Genomic DNA, 20218 nt, shown 5'->3' on the forward strand with positions numbered 1-20218 from the left:
GGATGCAGGCTCACGTCCAGACCAGAGGAGAGTGTGAGGGTGCACCATGGAGAAAAGCTGAACCCCCCCTCCCATGGTCATTTCATCTTGAGGCCACAGCACATTGCTCACAGTTCCATGGAAGCCCCAGGCACCTTCTTATTCTTATTTCAGGTTTTGCATTCAGTTCCACCTGCTCAAGACATTAAAGCACTTGAGAGATGAAAAATTCTTGGAGGTCTCCTTTCAAATGTCATGCTAAGGCTTCTAGCCAGCTTTTCCATATTTAATCAAAAGCACCCGGGTGCCTGCTTTCAAAGACGTTAGCACCAGGGTTCTGCCCACCCACTGTAAACCACAGCCCTTCAAAGCGCTGGGCAAGCTGACCCCAGCCAATGCCACGGAGCATGCAAATCCAGGAGCTTCTCCAGCTTGAAGGCTGAGTGAATGTTCAATGTCATTTGCAGCTGAACACAACCATGTATGGCGTGCTGGGGTCATTAGCTGAGATGTAGGGAAAGCAAGGCGAAAATCTTCCTTCGCTCTCTCTGCTGTGTTTTCTAATCTAACTGACAACAAGCCCACAAAAGCACCATAAAAATTCCTCTCGAGTCCTCAGGTGAACATACATGCGTATAAGAGAACCATCAATAGGTGTACAAGGAAATGAAAGAGAACGGGCTGGAGCAGCCTCGCCTGGACAAGACAGGAACACGCTGCATAAAAAGAAAAGCCACCAAGACCAAAAGGCAGCAGACACAGCAGGTGGCGAGGTCATTGGGCTCCACGCTTCCGAGAGGAAATTCATCAGACAGTAGCTCAGCCCTTGATTGATGAACTGGACCCAGGTAATTCTCCAAATTTACTAGGATTTCCTGAACGGTATATATTTCTAAATTGAATGTATCAACGAGTCACTTCCAGGACTTTGCCAAAGGGCTGGACAAATGTTGTCTCACACAGACCAGCACCAGCTCGAGGCAGCCCCCACCTCCCCACAAGCATCCAGCCACATCGGGGACACAGCATCGGGGGGGGGGGGGGGAGAGAGATACACTTGGCTCTTTGACATTTCGAAATGTTACCTTGAAATTATCATGAAATGTTGTCCCGAGAATTTAGAAGTGGGTAAGAGAATTCTTCTGTATTCCTATAATAGTCCCAAGGACTTAAGAAATATTTCTTGTTTGTCCTCACAACAAAATTAGCACGGTAAAGAGGGGAGACCTGTGCTGCCTTTTCTCAATATTCTGTAATAACGTGGCTCTGGAGCTTCATGGAGAAAAAAAATATTTTCTGTAAATTTAGTTGCCACCATCTGCCTAGAACATAACGCTGGTGGATGAATCTGTTTTTTGATACATAGAGACTTTTCAGAATATACATATATCATAGTACCCAGACTAGCCCTCGCACCTATATGTTGCTGGGAAAGAAACTACACTTCCAAGTGACAAGATATTTATTTACAACCACATCCTGTTTTTCTACGTATAAAATTGCGGCGTTCTCTTGTGGCTCAGCAGGTTAAGATCTGGCGTTGGCACTGCAGCAGCTCTGGTTGTTGCTGTGCACAGGTTTGAGCCCTGGCCCAGGAACTCCCGCATGCCATGGGTGTGGCCACAAAAGGAAAAGAAGTTGTAACATATGTAATGAGCTAGGTAAATGGACTTGTCTTTTTTTTTTTTTTTTTTTTTGTCTTTTTTGTTGTTGTTGTTGTTGTTGTTGCTATTTCTTGGGCCGCTCCCGCGGCATATGGAGGTTCCCAGGCTAGGGGTCGAATCGGAGCTGCAGCCACCGGCCTACGCCAGAGCCACAGCAACGCGGGATCCGAGCTGCGTCTGCAACCCACACCACAGCTCACGGCAACGCCGGATCGTTAACCCACTGAGCAAGGGCAGGGACCGAACCCGCAACCTCACGGTTCCTAGTTGGATTCGTTAACCACTGCGCCACGACGGGAACTCCGGTAAATGGATTTGGTTGTTAAAAGTAGGCTGGATCACGCCATGTGAAGAACTACCACCTTAAAAAATACTTTAAACTTTTAAAAAGCAGCATCACTGCCATGTAAACATTTAGATAAATCTGCGCTTTCAACCCAGCTCACTCATTTGGGGCGATTAATAAATTCTCAGATAAGGAAGTCCGCACTGTGTGTGTGCATGTGAAAAAGGAAGGGTGTTCAGAAGGAAAACTGAGAGAAATGTTTTATTGATACATCTGTAAACTGAAAGAAGTTTTTGCTACAGTCACAAGAATATCAATACTTCAGTGACTCTCACAGGTCCTAACTTCATGTTCACAAGAGGTGCAGAAAGAATGGCAATTTTTAGTAGTGTCATCTATACTTACAGCTAGTGATACATATTTTATTTTTAGACCTCACGCACAAAGTCAAAGAGAAGAAACAGTGTAAAAAGGAACACAGAAAATGCCACCTGACAGGGATTTTTGAAGATACGCCTACCATCAAGGGCAAGTACGCCACAAAAACTCAGAAAGGCTCCTAGCACAGAAATGACTGGATTTGGGAGGGCAACCTTTTGGAGGTTGCAGGCGTTTATGCAGCTAAGATGGCCCAGTCACTCCCTTGCCTGAGCCTCAGTTTCCTGTTCTGGAAACTGGACCTGCGGATGGGAACGTTCCCATCATGCAATGTTCTGTGGAGAATGAGGCCCCACCAGCCGGGGCTGATGCCGAGCCCTGTGGCTGCAAAGCCCACAGCTCTGCTTCAAGACGTTCCTCACACGCGTCTCCCTCTCAGGACCAAGTCGCAGAGGGGCCCCAGCGCCAGTCAGCAACTTCTGCAACAAAATCTGTCTGCAATCCAACTCCCAAGTGGAGAAGCACAGGAGAGACTCTAAATGAAACTGCCAAGTCTCACCAGGCTTGGTCCAGGTGACAGTTCCAGGCCTCAACAGAGGCTCTGAGAGCACAGCAGAGCAAAACAGTGTAGCCCAGGGTTAATGAAATAAAGCTCCTGGGGTTAGTGCTCCCTCAGGGTCAGCTTTACAGAGAAAAGACCTCTTCTCCTAGCCAGAGAGTGTCCACAGAGGCAGAGAAGCCACTTCCAAAGTCCTTGAAGTTGTAACCAAAAGGCAGAGGGTGGGCAAGTCGGTGCCCCTTCACACCTGCCCAGAAGGCCACCTGATCCATCACAGGCTAAGCACGGCCCCTGACCTCCCAGTTAAGCAGGAGGGACACTGGCTTTGGGGGAACCATGCTGAGCAAGAATATGGCAAGGCTACTGACGCCAGCAGGAAAAATATGTGCACGCATTTATCACTGTAAAGTAAATTTTTTAATGTGGCCTAATCGAAGTACACCAGCATTTTCCAGCCCATCAGAAAGGAGGAAAGGAGTTTCCATTGTGGTTCAGTGGAAACAAATCTGACTAGTATCCATGAGGATGCAGGTTCCATCCCTGGCCTTGCTCAGTGGGTTAAGGATCCGGTGTTGCCATGAACTGTGGTGTAGGTCACAGACACAGCTGTGTCTTTTTAGGCCATGGGTGCGGCCCTAAAAAGACAAAAAACAAACAAAAAGAAAGGAGAAAAGAGGACGTGTTCAGGATCTTAGAAACACTTTGGGCAGGAACCCTCTTCTTGCAACCTACTGGCCACAGCTGGGGCCATCTGCACACCTGGTTCCAAAGGAAGCTGGAAAGGGAGTCTTGGGCGGGTACCTGATTCCGGGATGAAATTCAGGATTACTCCAGTCACCACAGAAGGGAATGACTACCGGGGGCATTCAGCAGTCAGCCACACTCTGTGTGTGGACATCAGCCCCTTCCCCACGGTGGCAACGCTGTGAAAGCTGGGATCTCACTCATCCCCCTGGCAGCCCCAGGGTATTCCTGCAGCACAGAGTAGCATTATAAAGTTACTGGGTTGAATTAACTTTATTTATCTCATTTGTGTAGCCTGAGATATATTATGATGAAATAATAATATCCGTCACCTACTGAGGAAGGAGGTGTGTCAGCCTGGGGTCCCCTAAGGCACCTAATACCACACTCACCCCATAGGTGCCTCTCATTAGTCCTATGTCCACAGTGGCTCCATCAGCAGCCAGGCCTCTCTGACTGCCAAGCCCTTGCTCTGCCACGTCTGTGTCATCTGGGAGCCGCACTTGCCACTGTCCAGGAAAAGGGAAACCGCCCAGAGACCGCTAGCTAGAACGTCTCCTCTATGGAGGGAGCGCACAGAGTCAGGCAGCAGCTTGTTTAACCCATAATAATCCCGTTCTCAGACATTTTAATGAGACGGCACACAGCTCAGCTGCAAGAGCACTGTGTTTATGGACTGAAGTTTTATCCTTTCACGGGTGGACCATGAGTGAGAAAGAAAAGAGCTGGAAATAAAAACGGTGTAAATCTGATCTCAATAAATGCCTGGGCTCAGACACTGTAATTTATTTAAATGTCAGCCTCCGTCCTACTGTCTAGTTTGTAACCATCGCTCAAAAATTGCTTACCAACCATCCCAGAGCAGGTGCTTCCCTCCCCCAGCTCCTCCCATCACGTGTTATCGGGGAATCCATGCTCACAATTCAGTGAGACAGAACCACCCTAGAAAAGCATTCCTCATCATGAATGGAACTCTTGGCTGAATGCTTATGAGGAGAAAGGCAAACAGGCAATTCAGGACCTGTCACCAATTACTGAACAGCTAGTCCACCAAAGCTGATAGTTTTCCATATTAGCAAAGCAAACACCACCAGCACCTTACATCAGAGCAGGCCCTGTGGAGCAGGGTGACTGGCCCAGGGTTAGAGCTCCCTCCCTCTGTCCAGGTGTGGACACAAGGCCACAGGGATCACCTGAATTTCCTATGCGATCAAGAGAAGCAGAATTGTTACAATTTTTTACATCTACTTCTAGTTGTGGGGACATGAAGGAGATGAGGCCACTGGAACGTGAGTTCCCCAGGAGTAAGAGTTTTATTTATTTCGTTCTGAGTGCCTAGAACAGGCTGGATGCATCATAATTGCTCAGAAAAGTTAAGTAAATGTTAGGTCTCAGTAACACTGAGATCTCTCAATTTCTCAATATGTCTTCAGGATCCTTCCATATTCCTTCAGGTGGCTTCTCCTCTCTGATGTCCTCAGCAGCTTGGCCACCTGCCATCACCCCCATCTTCTACCCCAGTGCACTCACTCACTGGGGTACCACCCTACCAATAACCCTCTGATGACCCAAGCTGAACAGAAAAAAAAAATACTTAAAAGAAAAGGATGACAGTTTAAGAGGCCTTTAAGAAAACATCAGGTGTACTAAAATTTACTTTATACAAGTCCCAGAAAAAGAAGAGAAAAAGGAGAACATATCTGAAGGCACAACAGCAAAAAATGTCCCTAACCTCGGAACAGAAACAGACATCCGGGCCCAGGAAAGACAGAGTCCCAAACAAGATCAACTCAAAGAGGAACCCACCAAAACACACTGCTGTTAAAGCGGCAAAAATCAAGGATAGAGAGGAAACATTAATCGCAGCAAGGGAAAAGCACCTGGTACTGTACGAGGGAACTCCCATGAGGCTGTCAACTGACTTTGCAGAAGAAACTCTGTAGGCCAGAAGGGACTAGCATGATACATTGTTGCTGTTGTTTGGTTTTTGTTGGTTTGTTTGTTTCAAGGCATTAAGTTTGCTTTTTTTTTTTTTTTTTTTTTTTTTTGTCTTTTTGCCATTTCTTGGGCCGCTTCCTGCGGCATATGGAGGTTCCCAGGCTAGGGGTCGAATCGGAGCTATAGCCACTGGCCTACACCAGAGCCACAGCAACTCGGGATCCGAGCCGCGTCTGCGACCTACACCACAGCTCATGGCAATGCCGGATTGTTAACCCACTGAGCGAGGGCAGGGACCGAACCCGCAACCTCATGGTTCCTAGTCGGATTCGTTAATTGCTGAGCCATGACGGGAACTCCAAGTTTGCTTTTTTATAATTTTATGATTTTTATTTTTTCCATTATAATTGACTTATATTTTAAATTGTTAAAAGAAAAAACCTACAACTATGAATATTTATTTACCCATCAAGACTTTCATTCAGATTGGAAGGCGAGATCAAGAGTTTTACAGATAAGAAAAAGCTAGAAGAGTTCAGTGCCATGAAACCAACTTTATAAGAAACATGTAAAGGGAATTTTCTAAGCAGAAAAGAAAAGATCACCACTAGAAATATGAAAATTACAAAAGGGAAAACATCAGGTAAAGGCAAATGCAAAGTATAAATAGTATACCAAAATTACAATAAATGCAAAGTATAAATAGTATACCAAGTAGTACAGCAAGCTAGTAGGAAGGTTAAAAGGCAAAATCGTTTATATCCACAATAAGCAGTTGAGGGATATATAAATCAAAAAGATGTAAAACATGATATCGAAAACAATAAACATGACGTGGTATTAAAATGCAGTGTTGTTAAATTCATTTGCACTTAAGAGATCAATAACTTAAAATAATTAGATAGATAGATATAGATAAAGAGATAAACATCACGGTAAACACGAGCCAAAAATCTGTAATAGATGTTCACACCCAGAAGGGAAGGAAGGAAGGAAGGAAGGAAAGGAAGGAAGGAAGGAAGGAAGGAAGGAAGGAAGGAAGGAAGGAAAGGAAGGAAGGAAGGAAAGGAAGGAAGGAAGGAAGGAAGGAAGGAAGGAAGGAAGGAAGAGGGAGGGAGGGAGGAAGGGAGGGAGGGAGGGAGGGAGGGAGGAAGGGAATTCAAATATATCACTAAGATAGTCAGCAAATCACAAGGGAAGAGAATAAAAGAAGGAAAGGGGGGCTACAAAAACATCAAGAAAATAATTAACAAAATTACAATAAATGCATATCAATAATTCCTTTAAATGTAAATGAACTAAATGCTCCAATAAAAGACAGAGTGGTTGAATAGATACAAAATAAAGACCCCTATCAGGCTGCCTACAGGAACACTTGGAATTGAGAGACGCATGCAGACTGTGAGGGGATGTAAACAGGTATTCCATGCAAATGGAAACAAAGGGAAAGCTGGAGTGGCAAGGCTCATATCAGACAGAATAGACTTTAAACAAAGTCTGTGACCAGAGACAAAAGAAGGAGGTTACATAGTGACCAAGGGGTCAATCCAAGAAGATGTAACAATTGTAAATATACACACACCCAACACAGAGGCATCTAAACATATATATATACACGGCAAATGTTAACATGCATAAATGGAGAAACTGACAGAAGAGTAACACATAACAGAGGGTACTTTAACCCCACTTACATCAAAGAACAGATCAGACAGAACAGACAGAACAGCAATAAGGAAACACAGGACTTAAATGACACATTAGACATGTTGGACTAATGGATAGGTGTATAACCTTCCCTCCAAAAGCAGCAGAATACACATTCTTTCCAAGTGCACATGAACCACTCTCCAGGTTAGAGTACATGCTATGCCAACAAGCCTTTGCAAATTCAAGAAAATTGAAATAATTTTAAGTATCTTTTCTGACCACAACATTATGAGACCAGAAATCAACTACAAGGGGAAAAAAAAAAAAAAAACCTACAAAAAAATGAAATACAAAATTAAAAAAACACAGAGGCTGAAAAACATGCTACTGAGCAACCAATGGATCGTTAAAGAAATCAAAGAGGAAATTAAAAATCCCTGGAGACAAATGGAATGAGCACACCATGATCCACAAGCTCTGGGCTGCAGCAAAAGAAACTCTGAGAGAAGTTCATAGCAACACACGCCTACCTCGGGAGTAAGAAAAATCCCAACTAGGAAACCTAACCTTACACCTAGAGGAACCAGAAAAAAGAGGAACTTAACAAAATCCAAAGTCAGCAGAAGGAAAGAAATCATAAAGATTAGCGCCGAAATCAATGAAACGGAGGCCAAAAATAACAGAAAAGATCAGTGAAACCAAGAGCTAGTTCTCTGGAAAGATGAGTAGCATTGACGGACATTCAGCCACAGACTCAGCAAGAAAAAAAGGCAGAGAGGACCCACATCGATAAAATCAGAAATGAGGGCGTTCCCGTCATGGCGCAGCGGAAACGAACCCGACTAGGAACCATGAGGTTGCAGGTTCGACCCCTGGCCTCACTCAGTGGGTGAAGGATCCAGCGCTGCCGTGAGCTGTGGTGTAGGTTGCAGACGCGACTCGGATCCTGCATTGCTGTGGCTGTGGTTCTGGTTCGATCCCTGGCCTAGGAACCTCCATATATTGCAGGTTCAGCCCTAATGACCAAAAAAAGAAAAAAGAGAGAGAATTCAGTGCCTCCCTGAAAAACTCTCCATGGAATACTAGTTAATGAGATGGAACTGCTTTTTTGTAATATGAGTTTTTCTTAGTCACCTCTTGACTTTCCCTGGTTTTCAAATAGGAGGGTTTACATTAATCAGCAACCCTGATTCAGCAGATCTGGGGCAGAAGCAAGGAATGTCTTTCCCACAAGCACACCCAACAGTTCAAAGCGTGGACCTCACACTTCCCAAATCACTTCCCAAATCCCTTCCCCAATCCCTTCTCCAATCCCTTCCCCAATCACTATGATATTGACAGATGGGTTTCTTAGATGTTTGCGGAAGTTGTTCCAAAGCATGTTTGAAACGTTTGCCCTAGAATTATGCACGAGTGTTGAAGGAAAGGTGAATTTTGATCTTACTTTTTGTCTCCCCCTTGAAAAAAAAATTCAGTCTAACACCAGCCATTTACTGAGCCCTCACTGTGTGCCAGGAAGTGCGATAAGCATTTTTAAGTTCTCTTACTTGGTTGTCCTGGCAACCCCAGGGCACAGGTTTCTCACTACTTCATAGATGGGGACATTGAGCCTCGGGGCAGACACGCCCAGGGCTGCAGAGTCGGAGGGATGTGTGTTGGGGGGGGGGTTCTTTTATTATTTCTCTTTTCAAAGCTCTAAAGCTCAAATATGTTTATTTCTATTTTCCACTCAGTTGCTAAACACCATTCTTGTTAGAGAATACATTTCCTCATGAGAAACAAGCTATGCGTTGTGATTTTCTTCTGTCTGAAAGATGAAAATGAGCAGAGAAATATTTATCTCGGCTGGAAAAAGGAAAGAGAAAACGTAACAAAATCCTAGAGAACAGGGGCCTTGTAAACAAGTTTTTAAGGGAAAGAAGCCCTAAAACACAGTGTCTCATCAACTAAATAAAGAACTCGAAGCCAGGTCTGGAGGAAACGGGTACTGTCGTCATTAGACCATAAATGCCCAGCCAGAATGGGAATGTGATACAGGCAGATGGAAATTCAGTTTCCAACAATGCCTACCTGGGAACAGGCGACAGTCTTCTGGCTTCTTGACCCTGCCAACATCAGATCCTGCAGCGCTTCTCAGGGGAATTCTTTAAGAGAAAAAAAAAAAAAAAATGAGCATACCTGTGAATGAAGTAAAGCATAATCTCTGGAGACAGAAGGAAAATGCTCACCTAAAATTAAGGCTTGTGGAGTTCCCGTCGTGGTGCAGCGGAAACAAATCCGACTAGGAACCATGAGGTTACGGGCTCGATCCTGGCTTCGCTCAGTGGGTTAAGAATCTGGTGTTGCCGTGAGCTGTGGTGTAGGTTGCAGACGTGGCTCAGATCCAGCATTGCTGTGGCTGTGGTGTAGGCTGTGCAGCTGTAACTCCGATGAGGCCCCTATCCTAGGAACCTCCACATGCTGCAGGTATGGCCCTAAAAGCTAAAAATAAAAATAAAAACTCAGAAAAAAATAAAATAAAATTAAGGCTTGGGCATGTCAGGTAACTGGAAAGCACTGTGTGGTAGCATCTAAGGGGACCCAGGACCAAAGCAGGATGAGTGACCAGAAGAATTGCCTAAAAACCACCAATTAACATAGATACATGACTACACATAAAAAACGTGAATAACGAGGACCTACTGTGTAACACAGGGAACTCACTCACTAACTTGTAATAACCTAAACCCTATAATGGGAAAGACCCCGAAAAAGAACAGAGAGAGATACATACCTATGTGTGGGTCTCTGAGTCATTTCGCTACACACGTGAAACTGACACAGCACTGTAAATTAACTAGACTTCAATTTTTTAAAAAAAGCCTCCGGCACAACCCACAAGTATGGCACCTGGATACCAATGGGACTGAGGTCAGAAAACGTCCCTCTGCCTCAATTCGGCCCTGGAAAATTGCACACCTGGTGTGCACACCTGGAGCTTAGCGCTCCCCCTTCAACACATCCTCATTTCCATGCTTCTCTGCCACCAACAGGCAGGACCAGATCGTACGCTCCTGCTTCTTTGCAAACTACCTTAATACTTTGTGTTCCAAACGCATTCTCCTCCTAGGAACTGTGGATGGGAGCCAGAGAAAGGCAGAAGCGACGTCACAGCCTGGGAGAGGTTCAGTTCCTAACGCCTTAATTTGGGAAGTAAGTCAGAAAGTCACATGCCTGGAATTTCCCCTGCGGGTTTTTTCCCCTGTTTATACTGATATGTAAAATCAGAGAGATTGAGAGACCTTGAGGTCGTTTTAAATGTCAAAGTGCACATATGTAACGATATATCACTCTCCCAGGCAGCCTAACAAGTTCTTAATTTTATGTCCACGTTTTCATTTTACATGCTTTTGACATGACTCGAGGTCTTATCATGAACAGGTAAATTTCCAAAGAGCATACGTGTTTAAAAGATCCTTGGGACTGAGTAAAACCCCATATAATTTCATCCTGGTGGGAAGTTTTCCAAAGTAGCCACAGATAATTTGTCGAATTTACCACTTCCACAGATCCCTGTGCGAAGCCAAGAGAAGAGCAGGCAAAGGCCTGGCCTCGTGGAATTTACAGTCGGGCTGTCTTCGCTGCCACTAACAACTGAGCTAAGGGGCCAAAAAGCAAAAATAACCATGAAAAGGAAAAACTCCACGTTTTCCTGCCTGTGTAGTGAAAACCGGTCTTTGCTACTGTGTGTGTCTCTTCCCAGCGTGTCACATGCAACCACACACACACAGTATACTCACGCCTCGGCACACCAAGCGGCCACTTCTCTGGGACACCAGCTGGGTGTCCAACCATTTAAGTCACTCCTAACGCCCCACCCGGAGACGTTGTCAGAGCCCAGATCCCACAGGCTGAGGGTTCAGTCCCCGGGGCCGCCCTCACCACCTCGAGGTGTCACCTGTGCTTCTTCAGGCTGATCCCCCACACGTCAAGAGGGTCCAAGGACCCCCTAAAATCAGGATGCCAGTCGCACGTCCAGGTTGGGGTTCTGACCAACAGGCTACAGACCAGTGGTACACACCACAGGCATCTGCCCTCGGCTCTGCCAACATGGCAGCAGGGCAATTTTTCCAACACCAAGGAGGGACATGGGGCCTGTGGCTGGCTCCAGAACGCTGACAGATATTAAAATTACGCAGTGCATTTAAGGGCTTTCCTAACAGAGCTTATGTACAGGCCAGGGACCATCTATCAGCAGAGGGCAGAGTTAGTGAACTTCTGAGATGCTTATCAACCGCCCAATAGCCCGGCTGGGATAGCGCCCCTGAAATTGCCACAGTCTATCACGTATACACGGAGGTTCAGCCCTTTTTGTGAAAACCTGCACGATGTGTCCCGTGGAGCAAAACAGCTTCTCCGAGCCCTCCGGGTCTATTCCATCAGTCCCTGGACGTCCACGCTTAGCCCCGCTCTGTTACAAGCCTCAGCGACAACAGCAGCCCGAAAACGTAGTCCAACCAAACAGACCCGAGTTGGCCGGGATCGGGGCCACGGCTCAGCTCTGCCTTCCTTCCTGTGAAGCTTCTGTGACATTTCCTCAAGCGACACCTTGACTCTTCCCCCCCCAGACACCCCGTGAAGACCCCTCCCCCTGGGGAGAGTGCGAGGGACGCCGTGATGCTTCTCTCTCTGTGTCGGAAGCGCGGGGTCTCAGGAAGGATGTGGAGGAGAAGGGGAGGACGGAAAGGAAGGGCTGCCTTTGGAGGGTCCCTGATGGAGGGTTACCGTGTGTGAGCGAGTGCGTGGGGCGGGGGGTGATGGAGGATATGTAGGGGTGTGTGTGTGTTGGTGTGTGTGAGTCCCACATCTCACTCAGACACCAGCCCCTCCCACGCCAGACTCCTGCTCACCTCGCACGCTCCCTCTGTGTGCCCCGCCACCAACGCAGCACTGCCCGGGCACACACGCCAGAACCAAGGCTATGCCGCAGACCCCTCCCTCTAGCCCAGGCCACGAATGCTGTCACCGCCAAGGCTTGAAGGTTTAGTCCCTAAAATAAGCCATCAGCTTCTCTGTATTCCCCCACCACCCCTGGCCCGTCCTGCTATCATCTGTCGCCTGGGCAATGCAGGATGTATTTATATTGTGTGTGTGTGTGTGTGTGTGTGCGCACAGAGAGAGAAATAACCAACTGGAGGAAGCGTTTCTCACCCCCTGAATGGACCCTAATTGCTCTTAGGGTAAAGACCAAACTCCTTTGCATTTTCAGGTCCTCCAGGGCACGGGTCTCCTTCCGTCAGGAATTCTCTCTGCTCACCCCTCCACTTGCTCCCCCAGCTTGGCCCTCACCCCTCAGATCTCAGCAGGAAGGTCACTCCCTCCAGGACCATGTACACACGGACCATCTCCCTGACTCCACGGCACTAGCCACAGGTGCCGCCAGGCACCCAGTAAGGTCGTCATTTGAATGCCATCTTTCTGCCCCACTCCACTCGAATGGGCACCTTGGAACGGAGCCCGCTCTATCCTCTCCGCTTAGCACAGAGCCTGGGCCCCAAGAAAGACCCCATACGATCTTTGAATAAATATCTGTTAAATAAAAATTTTAAATAAATGTCGACAGACGATGGGGATAAGTCATATTCTGATGAAAAGATTACCCTAAAAAAAAAAAAAAACTTGGCTTCCTCCATAAAATGCACTCTGCTCCAACCTTTGAGAAATATCTTACTCTGAAGGACACAGTCCAAAATAGTGCCAACTTTGTCTGGAAACATCCCGCGTGATTTCATTAACAGGATCAGAGAGCATGAAAAGAGTGCATCCAGAAAACACAACGTTCAAGAACTTTTTCAAAAGGAATATGCGCAAGATGAAAAATATGCACAAAAAAAAATTTTGAGAACAAAAAACAGCTCTTGAAAATTAATAGCATGAAAGCAGAAATTTTTTAAATTCAGTGAAAGAGCTGGGAGACAGAGTGGAGAAAACTTTGCAGCCGAGGAGTGTCCCTGGCTCCCCATTGTCCTGTTTCCATGGTGACCAGCCACCTGCTTATCAGCCTATTTCAGCAGGACCACAGTCTAAACACCCTGGCTTAGGGCCAGGTCCCCCACCTCGGGAACCAGGGGTCTAGAACCGTGGCACTGGCTTCAGCCAGTGTGAGAAGCATGAGTCCATCTATTTACCAGAGTCGAGGCAGCAGACGGCATGTGAAAACCAGATTCAAAGTTCAGCAGGAAGGCAGAGGGGACCCTGGAGGGCTGCTGGGGACCAGCCCACAAAGCTGGGGACATGGGGACGTAGGAACCACCAGCCCTGTGAGCAGGTTGGGGGCAGCTGAGGCAGTGGCTTCTTTGGGAGCTCTTCTGTGTCGGCACCATCTCTGACCTGCTCCATCCTGTTTGGGTTTTAAGGGTTAACTATCAAAAGTCAACTACACCTGGGAGTTCCCGACGTGGTTCAGAGGGTTAAGGACCTGACGCTGTCTCTGTGAGGATACAGGTCTGACCCATCTCCTCACTCAGTGGGTTAAGGATCCAGCGTTTTGTGCCTGTGGTGTAGGTCACAGCTGCAGCTCTGATTCAACCCGTAGCCCAGCAGCTTCCATGTGCTGCCGGTGTGACCATAAAAAGAAAAAAAAGTCAACATGAATTTGGCCCCTCTCACCCCAATATCATAGGACCTCTTAAAGATAAACCCATCGAACTTTCCCATAAAGCAAAGAGACTTAAACATAATGGTTCACAAACGCGTCTCCAGTGTAACGGTCCCGCACCACAGCACATTCGCCGGACCCGTCACACAGGGACACCCCCCTGAAGTCACGCGCACCGCTCTAGTTCCTGACGCGCGAGTCTCCCTGGCCCTTGGAATTCTCACTGGGATTCTGCCAAGGACGAAGCAGCCAGCGCTCACCTTCACCCTGGGAATGCACTTCGTCTTCTGTCCATCGGTGAGAACGAACGTTTTCACGTAACCAGAACCTGCCATCAATAAGCATCATCATTCCATCTCATAATTATCTTTCCAATTAAAAACTATCTTTAGTTTGTCAGGCTTGTAAAGACTTACAGCAATGTCCACAGTAAGTAAAACCCGCTGGCGACTTTCCTAACAACAAGAGTAGCCACGGTAACAGCTCCCGGCTAGAATCTGCATTTACTTTATAACCAGTGTTTTCGTGTCGCCTATTTGATGGGGTTTCCTAATGATTCTCTCATTTTAGACACCATGAGACGCTGATATCAAAAATGAGTACTGCTGGCAAAGCCCCATTTGGAAAATTCCTCCTGGAGCCCAGCCTGCCTCCGAAACCAGGGGGCCCCCACCCCTTCCAATTCTAGCGCCCAACAGTTTGCTCGCCCTTCCCTCTCTCAATTTTCCAGATCTTTCCAAATTTCCTCAGTAGGAGGTTGTAGATTCCCTGAATGTGAACATTGCTTTTTGTGGGTTTCTGATTTGCTCTTTAAAATCCTCAGCACAGAAAAGACCAGAGAGGAGCTGCCCCCTGGGCCCAGCACTCGCTCCGGTGCCAGGGCTGTTGGTGAGCGAAGAAGAACAGACACTCAGCACGGAACACACGCGGGCCAGAGACGATCCCTTGTTTATTTGGAATTCACCTTTGACCGCATGCCTATGTTTTCGCTGGACCAAAATCTTTGTCTTCAAACAGGGGTGGGACATCTGCTTCCAGCCGTGAGAGCGTGGCAGGGCCCAGATGGCACATGGTCATAAACGACTTGAAAAGCAGGCAAACTGTGAAACGAGCGTTCCTGACATGGAACACGCACAGGACAGCGTTCCCCGAGAGGGAGGGAGCCTGGGGAAGGGGACCCCGCGAAGCACAGGGAGCAGACAGCCGGCAAGGAGGCAGAGGGACCCCAGAGGAAGCGCTGGGCAGGCGGCAACTCCAGAAACCCACACAAAGACCCTGGGGTTGGGGCGGGGGGTTAGCCGTGTACAGACCTGCTCAGCTTGGAGGCAGCCGTGAGAGGAAACTCATCTTGAAGGCAGAGGGCAGAGGACCTTGCCCCGACTTTCAGCAGTTACTCGAGACCCCATGGCCTTTTCTCTGCTCCGCCCTGGCCTGCAGGGATGCAGCGCCCCGGTAACAGGTATGTCCTCTGGGCCTCACCCATCACACCCACTCCGGGCTGCCATGTCCTGAGCCCAGCCCTTCCGTCCGCTCCTCTCCTCTAGCGGACTGCGGGGCCGGGGGCAGGGGCGGTCCCCTTTCACAGAGTTTTCTAGTCTCCTTTTGTCCAGCGGATCCTCCAGGCCATCGGCCTCAAGGTCCTAGACATAAGTTGGCCCAGGCAAGCTGGTACCCATCCTCTCATCAGCCGAACCCATCACAGTGCTCATGTCTCATCGGTAAGCAGCAGGCAGCTGGCAGCAGCCAGTTGGCATGTGTGATGAGAAGCCAGCGCTCCCAGAGGCCCCTCCTCGCTAGAGAAGGGGACACAGACCCGGTGGGCGGGCCTCAGCCCCCTGGCTTGGCATTCTTGAGAACTCCCTCCTGGCCCTTGTGTGGCATGGTCACCAGTTCTGTGTTTGCCCACAGAGCTTGGAGGCGCCTCCCTTCCCCCTGCCCAGGCCCGCTCTCACCTGTGCGGACTGATGCCGCACTGCCCGCTCTCCTCACCCGCTCTTCTTCTCTTCACTGAAGCCCAAGGACCTGCTCAAACACAGCTGTGATGACCTCGTCGCCCTCAGTACCCTTGGGCGAGTCCCAAGCTGAACACCACAGGGCTGGTCCCTGCGTGACCCAGCCTCACCTCCATCCCCGCCCACTGCCTCCTTCCCTCCCCTCAGCCCACCAGGCTCCCCTCCCCAGGCTCTGCCCATCCCTCCCTGGGGGTCACCCTCACTGGCCAACTCCCAGGTACCCCTGAGATCCCAGACCCACCCCAGCGTCCCTGACCTCTATCCCCGGGCAAATCCCCTATGAGACATTCTCACGGGCCCCCGAGCCCCCGTTACAGCGGCTTCCTTCTTACCTGATGAGCGTCTGTCTGGGACACGCTCCGGAAGGGCTGGGGGGACGGTTCTGGCTCAGCACGGTGACTGGTACAGAAGCGGCGTCCTAAGTCCTGGGGGAGGGCGGGAAAGAGAGAGGGAGGGAGAGAGAGAAAGGAGACGAGGAGAGAGCAGGCATGAAGGAAGGAGAAGAGGAGGGAAGGGGGAGGGACAAAGGGAGCAAGAAAGACCGTGGGAGGGAGGACAGGAAGCTGACCACCCCACCTTGTCCTTTGGGTTTGAGGGGGGGGCGAATGCAGGGAGGGAGGACGGGGAACGAGGAACAGGTCAGACACCTGACTCTTCCCAGGAAAAGGCTAAGTCGAAGGAGGAAACTGCGAGACGACCACGGGTCACGACGTGGTGCTGGTATTTCACTGTCCTGGACCCCAAGAGTCATGGCTGTTTGATCCGCAGCGTAGCAGTCAGGGCAGAGGAGAGGCGTGGACTCAGCATCGAGGGACCTTCAATGGATAAAGAAGACATGGTGCATATACACAACGGAATATTACTCAGCCATAAACAGGATCAAACACCACCACTTCCAGCAACGTGGATGGACCTAAAGATGATCACAGGAAGTAAAACCAGCCAGACAGAGAACAAATATCACATGATATCATTTGTATGTGGAGTCTTAAAAATGAGATAGAAGTAAATTTATCCATGAAATAGAAACAGACTCACAGACATAGAGAACAGACTTGGGGTTGCTGGAGGAGAGGCTGTATTGGGAATGTGGGGTCGGCAGAGGCAAACTGTGATCTGGAGAAGGGATATGAACCACAAGGTCCTGCTGCACAGCACAGGGAACTATAGTCGCATCCTGGCAGAGACCACAATGGATAAAAATATGGAAAAGAATATATGTGCATATAAAACTGAATCCCTTTGCTGTATAGCAAGAACTAATGCAACATTATAAGTTTATTGTATACGTCAATAAAATGCATTTTTAAAAAAAGAATTGAGGAGTTCCCATCATGACTCAGCAGTGCAGAACACAACTAGTACCCATGAGGTTGCGGGTTCGGTCCCTGGCCTCGTTCAGTGGGTTAAGGATCTGGTGTTGCTGTGGCTGTGGTGTAGGCCAGCAGCTGCGGCTCCAATTCTACCCCTAGCCTGGGAACCTCCGTATGCCACATGTGAGGCCATAAACAGAAAAAAAAAGAGTCCTGTTTTTCTTCTCAGGACTGTGCCATTTGGGTATAAACATCAGAGAGAAACCTGTTCAGAAATACAGAAAACTAAAGACACACACACACACACACACGCAAGCAAATTGCAGAGTAGGTTTGCTATGGTCGAATATTTCTATCTCTCTAAAATTGCGCTAATTGCCTTGGTAATTGCACTTATGAGACTACGAGGGGCTGACGCTGACGTAGAATAAATAACATTTTGAAATCCATAAACAAAATACGAAGGGACGTTTGAGAGTCGGAAGGGAAAGGGTGGAGCCACAGGTGCCCGTTCACGTCGGCCGCGCCCACACCAACCACAGACTGATTTTTTTCTCGCACGTTACACACAGAAAATTAAAGTATGTGGCGTGTTTTACATTTTAGCATATAAGCGATTTTTCAGAATGGCATGTTAATTAATGCTCGGATATTAAGAAGGGGCCCGTCTCAGAGGCACATCTGTCCATCCTTCCGATAACGGGAACAACTGGAAGATGAAACCGTTGCCGGGGCTAAACGAATGCCCTTCCATCAGCCTCATGCTGGCGAGGACACTCCTCCCCTTTGGCTCTTGGCTGAGACCCTGATGACGTCACCCGGCTTGGTCCCCAAAGAGGCTCAAAGGTCGGCGCTGAAGGTGCCACATTTTAATTCGACGGAAGCAGAGACATGAACAAAATCAACCTAGAATCTGTGTGTGACATGCGACTCTTGGAGCTCCTGAGTCAGGAAAGAGAGTGGGATTTAGCGTCATGCTCTGTTTGGACACGATTAACTTTCAGAGTCCCGATCTATCTTTCTCAGAAGAAATAAATCCCAGCCCCTTGATTTTCTGCTCTGCCTCGGGGCGTAGGGATTTGCTGCTGTGTCTGTTTCCAGCGTCTTTACATCCGAATGCACATACATTCCATCTTGAAGGAGATCAGACCTCATTAACTCGCTTGACCAGGCTGGAAAACGGCTCTCTAAGAGCGCATGGAGCAAAAAGCATTTCTTCTTCGTTCCCAGACAAGGAATCACCAGCATGCTCCCTATCAGAGAATCAGACCAAAGAACAAAGTAATTCAACACCCACCCTATAATTAATATCCAGGCTCCCCCACACCCCCTTGTGACTGGTAGAAATTAAGTCAAAATACATTTTAGGAGCAAATGTTTCTTCCAGCTACAACTTAGAAATGCTCATAAAATCATAAGCAGGTATCCACTGTCCTGATGAATCTTTCAATTCAGGACAGACTTTGTGTCTGTCATGAGAGTAAATTACGACACTAAATTTCCAAGCGCTTGTGTAACCTGCTGGACTCTTTACAGAGACCCCAAAGAAATAAATATCCCAAGCCTGCCAGCCAAGGTCGCCCTATTGATTGAGCAGGAAAGGGCGTTCTAGAAGGCGAAGCATTTTCAGAAATTAACACTACAGAGATGCACCTTCATGCTTTGAAGAAATGTCTTTGGCAAATGGGAACATCAATCTAAAGAGTTAAAAAAAAAAAATCAGCTCCTGTAGAGAAAAAGAGAAGGATGCTTAGCAAGCCCAGCACCCCTTGGGCCACTGTGATCCTGCCTCAAAGGGACGGGGAAAAGAAAAGAAAAAAGAAGGAGCCAAGCTTTCTCGAAGGATTAGAAAATCAGGGCTTTAATGGGCCCCGGACTCCCACGGTGTTCTTCACGCTGGGTGACAGCACACAGCCAAAGGTCACACGTCTACGGGGGAGGTCGTGGCCTCTGGAAGAACGACCTCCGTGTGCAAATAGCCGTGGGATTGAGTGAAAAGAATGGACACTCATTTATATTTTGGAAAATGTAATTGGGCTGATGTTCCGAGGAGAGGGGCTCCGGAAGGCCAGGGGAGGCAGGTCACGGACGTCAGGGTGCGGGGTCACCGCGCAGCGAGCTGACGGCCCGGGCCCCGGGCGCCCCTCTCCCAGACCACTGACTCTGCACTCGGGCACATCAAGCCGCCTTTCCCAGAGCTGGTGGGCTCGGAGGAGGTGTCTGGTACCAGGGCTTGCCTCCGGCTTTATGATTTAGGTTTTACACAAATGAGAAGAGGAGAGAGAAGGTTCTGGTCTTCCATTTTCATCTCATGGCTCATTTCCCCCATCTGTCTTGCTTACTGGTGTCTCCAGGATTTCCTGCCTGTGGCTGGCAATATGCAGACGGGGTGGGAGCTTGTTTTCCGTCTCCCTTGGCTGCGGGGGGAGGGGGGGGAAGTACCTGGGGATTGGTGACAGAAGTCACGAAAGCCATCACATCACATCACCCATGGAAATCGGCTGGCTTCCCTTCTGTGTGGCCACTGAAATGACATCCCACAACCCCAGGATACCTGCCCTGTCTCCTTTCGAGAAGACCAGGTCTGGGTCCAGGGTGTGGTGGCCCCTCGGGGCTGGAACTCCCGTAGAATCATGACACTTTAAATAAAACACATGCACTGCTTCTGATCTGGGCCAGATTCTTTTTCTTGAAATAAATCGTTTTTCCCGAATCCGTCATGTTGGTTCTACTTGCACTGGATCCCAAAGATCCCAGATCTTACAGGAAAGAAGGAAAGTGGTACGTCTCTTGTGAGTCTCACGGCAACGGGGCTGTCACTCCACTCAGGCCTATATGCTTGAGCCGAAGGCCAGGTCACTGGGCATCTGAGCAGGCTCTGCCGCAGCCAGCGGCCTCCCAGGGCTGACCTCTGACCTCTGACACACAGAGGTGACGCCCCCTGAGGTCCCTTTCGGCGCTCCTCTGCGTTTTCACAGCCTCTCCGGGTCGTGGGGTTGCTTTATTTATCTTCCTTCCCACTGATTTAATTAGTGCCTGCTGTCTCTTCAAGGGCCAC

The 20218-nt window shown here is 48.4% G+C and overlaps 1 protein-coding gene across 1 annotated transcript in view; it reads right to left on the reverse strand.

The window, feature by feature from the left end:
- Positions 16452-20218, reverse strand: part of DCDC2C (doublecortin domain containing 2C) — a 112450-nt gene continuing 108683 nt past the window's right edge. Inside the window, exon 13 of the mRNA XM_021087908.1 lies at positions 16452-16662. Within this exon, the coding sequence (XP_020943567.1) occupies positions 16595-16662 (68 nt within the window). The 3' untranslated portion in view covers positions 16452-16594. The remainder of the gene's footprint in view (positions 16663-20218) is intronic.

Source organism: Sus scrofa, chromosome 3, assembly GCF_000003025.6.
Source record: "Sus scrofa isolate TJ Tabasco breed Duroc chromosome 3, Sscrofa11.1, whole genome shotgun sequence".
Classification (NCBI taxonomy): Eukaryota; Metazoa; Chordata; class Mammalia; order Artiodactyla; family Suidae; genus Sus; species Sus scrofa.